Below are 5,369 nucleotides of genomic sequence, written 5' to 3' on the forward strand. Positions count from 1 at the left end.
CACTGCCATGAAAATTTAAAGTTTTCAAAAATAATTTTTAAATTTATAATAATATAAAGCATTTAACCGAAAGGTCCACTGATTAATCTCAGATAAGAAAGTATAATACATACTCCAAGTATTGAAATACACGCCATCGTGTTGGGATTCAATATTTCGACATTAATTATGTCATCATCAGGAATGATGATGATGACATAAAGCATTTATGAACCGGAACACTGATTCATCTTTTCAGTCATTCCATCCATAGTGCTTCCAGTGATGGCACCAGCGGTGGGGCAGGGGCCTTATACCCCCTCCCACCGGACAGGTCAAGCCCCCCCAACCACCTGTCAGACAGAGCTCGTCGGGCAGTCAAACCATAAAAAATATAAAAATAGGCCCACACCAAGCCAACACATGTCTGTCACAGTCTGAGAGTGACATTTCCGACCATCCAGAGGTTCCTATTCTTAAAAAAATCTCATTTGGGAGGGGGAAACCACTCTCAAACCCTTCTCCCAGCTCGGGCCTACAAGCTCAAGTCCTCCCTGTCAGACAGCTTAGCCCCTCCCCCCAGAAAATATATCCCTAGACCCGCCAGTGAGTGCTTCCCTTATTTGTTATTAAAAAAAAAATAAATCTGTAATATGATTTAGGCCTTGTCAGCAAGTGCTTGTGATTGTCAATGACTTTTATACAATTTTAGGAACCCTATTGTTTCCAATTTCTTATTCCCATTTAAACTTACACCTAATGATCGCCCATTCTTCTATTCGAAGGTAAAAACTTGGGATCTTTCCCACATTCATCCAGTATCACCTGCCTGCAGTTCCACCCGACTGAACACAACCTGTTTTTAGCGGGCACCTACGGTTCTGCAATATACAGTTGGGATAGGTCCAGCGGAAAGGTATTTTGTTGTATTTACTATGTAAAAAGGCTTAACATGTTGGCTGCCAGTGACGAGTATACTCGTCCCACTTGGTTTTGCTGAGGGGGCTAGAGATGACTATAGTCGTCAAAATCTGTAACATTTTAGTGTTTATTACTTCTTTGTTATACATTGTAGAATCACAGATTTAACGGCTGGTAGTTCGGGGAAGATACACCTGGATGGTAATGTACAAATAACGGACGTTTGTTTTGTTATCTTGCCGGCAGTACACTCAATTGCATGAACATATATACCAACCCATGATGTGGATGAGAAAACTTGCACTTGGCAGAGACAAAAAAAAATGCTGTCCCAGTGCTGGCGATGAGTTTTGCTCGTCCCCTAATATTTTCCTGTCAATTTATGAGACACACCGTTTTGATGATATACTGTATGACTAGATAGAATTTCAAAGAAGTATGTTTGTACATGTATGCTTGTTCTGGCACATGGGAAGGAACCTAAAAAAATGTCCAGCAGTCAACGTGTTAGTGTGTTGGCCTAAAAACTTTAAAAAAATTGTTAAACTTGAATTGTTTACTGTGTATATTCAAGTACATTAATAGCTTTGAAGTTTAAAAACTAGAATAAAAAAGATTTCTTTGCTGATTAATGGTTGCATAGATAAAACTATTTATATATTCTTTGTATATAAGGCCATAATTCATGACTTTTTTCTTTGAATATAACAGATGGTAAATGAGTACAAAGGAAAATTTGGAGAGGTGCTCGACATGGAGTTTCTCTCAAGTGGTTCAGAATTTGCGTCGTCTAGTAGTATTGTTGGGAGGGATTCAGCGAATCGGACTATCATGATTTGGGATTTCAGGGCAGCTGCTGTCATATCCAATCAGCTATATCATGTAAGGTGTCAAAGATTAATTGTTGTTACGAATCAATACATATACATTCATCTAAATGATGCCACCCCTGTCCACTGATCTGATTGCGAAAAGCAGATAAAATACGATTGTTATGCCTTGGCCCTACTGATATAGTGTTCAAGCTGTCATTAGTCAAATAGCCAAATCCTAATAAAAACTGAATTTTGCTAAATATTTTCATTTAAAATTAGCCAAAAAGCTAATGGAAATAAAGCTCTCATTTACTTATATTCGTTTGTTTTGGCTAATCAAGTTTCTATTTGGCTTATTATTTTCATACCAAATAAGCCAAATTGCTATATATTGTTTTTGGCCAGCTTAAACCCTGTCATTTAATTTGATTCCTTCTGTTAATGGGTACCGAAGTAGGCCTACATTATACATGATGGTTCATTTCTACAAGAAAACGCATCAATTTGCAATCGTTTACCATTACATTATTTGACACGGCCGTGAAGAATTACTGCATACGATCGTACACAGAGAATTTCCGAATAGGCCTTTATAATAGCCCAAAAGTATTGGAAACAATGCATCAGAAATAATTTAGGCCCACCTTATGAGGACTGCCTATACAGTAGGCCCCAGGTATCCAATCCCCAGCCAGCGGGCCAACTCTGGCCCGCCAAAGATTTAGGTCTAGCCTCGGGAAAAGTTTGAATCATATGTCGGGAAATAAGCTTTCCCGACTTTTGATCTACAGTAGGTGTCTTTTATGAATTTTAAGTTCTTTATGTTGATTATTTTTAGTGTGTTTCAGACTGAAAAAAAATTAGTCGATAGTGGCATTGCATTCTTCATAGAATCTCGTCAGATGACGACCACTGACGGTAGTGAGTGTCTGGCTTTAAGATAGTGATAAACAGTGTATATGCTATTAATGTAAAATGAATTATTTATTTAGTTGATAATTCCATTTTTCTACACTATAGGAAAAATACACTTGTCCATGTTTAAAAGTCCACCCAAAGGAAAATGTGTTCCTTGCGCAGTCCAATGGTAATTATATCGCAATGTTCTCCTGTAAACGACCGTACAAACTCAACAAATTCAAACGATTTGAAGGCCACAAGGTAAATATGTGAATATAAATATTATTGTATTACAAGTTTAAATGTTTGTAGTTTGTTAAAGAATAACATTACAATACCTAAACTTGTTCCAACCAGTAAGTGGTAATCTATTGCTGTTAGCGAGTTAAATACAGATATAGCTTATTGAAGGTGACATGCATTTCTGATTATTTATGTACATTTAAATATGAATGTATTCTTGCCATGTAATCTTTTTAATTTTGAGCACACAATCACAGACCATCTGAGTGTACAAGTCTACTTAACAAGTGACAAAAATAGGTGGTATATGACATGAGCAGTTAATGTTTTTGATGATTCATAAAATGAGATAAAATCATCACATTTCAGAAATTATATCCTGTTTCAAAATTTATCGTCCTGTATGTTCCTTATTCTTTCAAATGTTGTAATTTCATCGATATCTGGATTTTGATTGTGTTGTTTGGAAGGCCTTTACTATTAGCAAATGGCAGTTGGTCTTTCCATTTATTTTTCACCCTTTTATTTTCCATTCAACCCAGATACACCTCATTAAATAGAACACCTCATAAAAATATTCTACTTCCCATAAACATTTATTACATGTATACTTTAAGCACACTCTTGTGTTTTTACAAGAATTTTCATTGCTTTTTATTTCCTAGATTGAAGGATACCCAATCGGATTTGATTATTCACCCGATGGGAACATAATCACAAGTGGAAGCTCTGATGGCTGTGTATATTTTTATAGTTACAAAACCTCTAAACTGATAAAGAAGCTTAAATGTGATGGGGATAATATATGCACTGATGTGGCATATCACCCTGTGCTACCTGGGGTAATGGTCACATGTTCATGGGAAGGCAGTGTAAGCGTTTGGCAGTGAATACACTGCATGCTGGGAAAACAACAGAAGCTGGTCCAGCCATATTTTTGGACAGCAACTATGATTATAACGACTACTAATAGGATGATTGGCTTGAAAAGCCAGGCCTTGTCTAAGCTACAACTCTTGGAGTATGGATCTGATATGCAATAAATATAATTTTTTTTTAAATCCTCAGGTTTTTATATTTCTATTTATTGACACACACACACACACAGACGCATGCACGCAGACGCATACACACAGACGCATGCTGCGCCTCCTGTATCGCCTCCTTCTCCGGAGACGAGGGTAAGTTTCTTTTCTAGATAAATGTAAAGGTTGGAGAATAACTTGTAACTCGCAGCGTCATTGTGGTGAATTGCGTATGGACGTGGTCCGCTGTAAAGAGGCGCTTACAATAGCTTCATGTTCACATCATTCCATATTGATGTAACATGATTCCTGACATAGTTGTTAATAGGATTGTTTGTGATAAAAACAAAATCACATTTACAGACTAGGCAAAGTAATACCTTTATTAGCATATATCCACAATTCTTTAATGAAATTGCTTATAATTAGTACAAATATGGACTAGATAATGGTTTGACATTCAGGCCCATAAGAAAAATTCCGTAAAGGGGGTTTATGAGGGGAACCCTTCTGGAGTTGAAGCATTTATGTAAATGGTGAATTTTATTATTTTGATGGTATTTCATGCAAGGCGGGGAGGGGTGGTTCAGCTTACCAGAGGGGTTTTTGCTTGAAAAGGGTTGTCGACCTAACCATAAAACCCCCTAATTATGGGCCTGACATGTACAAACTTGTTTAATTTAAGTGACTGTGGGTTTCTACTGTGCTTGTATTTAATTTAACATTCAAAAACCCATTGAGCAAGACCTAATTACAAGTAAAGTCCTTCTGGTGTTCCCTCTGTCTTCCGGTATAAAACATTTTCTTTTGACTTTCTGAAATCTTCATTGTTCACCCTCATTCTCCTTTCCCTTAATGCCATCAAGCCTGCTTCTGTACAAATTGCCTAAAAGAAACAAATTAACGATTAAGAACATAATGTTGATTGTAACAATCTTTTAATAACTTGCGTTTTTGTCGGTTGAATCAGGGAGCCTTTCCAACAGCATTAGGGACATCTACGCAGTGCAACAATTGCAGTCAAAACACTGTAAGCAAAGTGTACTATTGTTATGGAAATCAGGTAGCCCCATTCCCGGCAAAATTTCACTAAAAACTGACTTTTTTTTAGAAAATATGCATTTGCATTACTCCAATTATTATAAATCATGGAAAAATATTGGCATGAATTTTAGTTTTACGCAAAGGAATAAAAAAAATGAGAAATACAGACTATTTCTCATAAAATATTACCATTTTCTCGACGAATTCATCGTTACTAGGCAAATTCAAAGGTTGTAGATCGCATCCACTGGAATACTCTTGCTTTTATGTATACTTTATACAGTCAATAAAGTGCGCCCTCTCTAATGAGATTAGTTTTTGTACTTCGCATCTCGTACAATGTGGTCGTTCGGTTAGGCTGAGATATGTTTGTTTATGTGTCAAAATCTCAGTCAGAATCAGTTTTTTAACAAATTTGAAATAATTCCTATGAAATATTATA

The 5,369-nt window shown here is 36.4% G+C and overlaps 1 protein-coding gene across 1 annotated transcript; it reads left to right on the forward strand.

Moving 5' to 3' along the window:
- Window positions 1-764: 764 nt before the first annotated feature.
- LOC117125181 (WD repeat-containing protein 25-like) lies at window positions 765-4,429 on the forward strand (the record flags this gene model as incomplete). The annotated part of the gene is given in 4 exon segments (XM_033271593.1): window positions 765-895; window positions 1,612-1,782; window positions 2,736-2,876; window positions 3,524-4,429. Coding segments are annotated over 4 exon segments (668 nt in total), but the record flags the coding sequence as incomplete, so codon positions are not given.
- Between the last annotated feature and the right edge of the window lie 940 nt (window positions 4,430-5,369).

The sequence above is a fragment of the Anneissia japonica genome, unplaced genomic scaffold, assembly GCF_011630105.1.
Source record: "Anneissia japonica isolate Jap-2015-1 unplaced genomic scaffold, ASM1163010v1 scaffold50395_len5369_cov156, whole genome shotgun sequence".
Classification (NCBI taxonomy): domain Eukaryota; kingdom Metazoa; phylum Echinodermata; class Crinoidea; order Comatulida; family Comatulidae; genus Anneissia; species Anneissia japonica.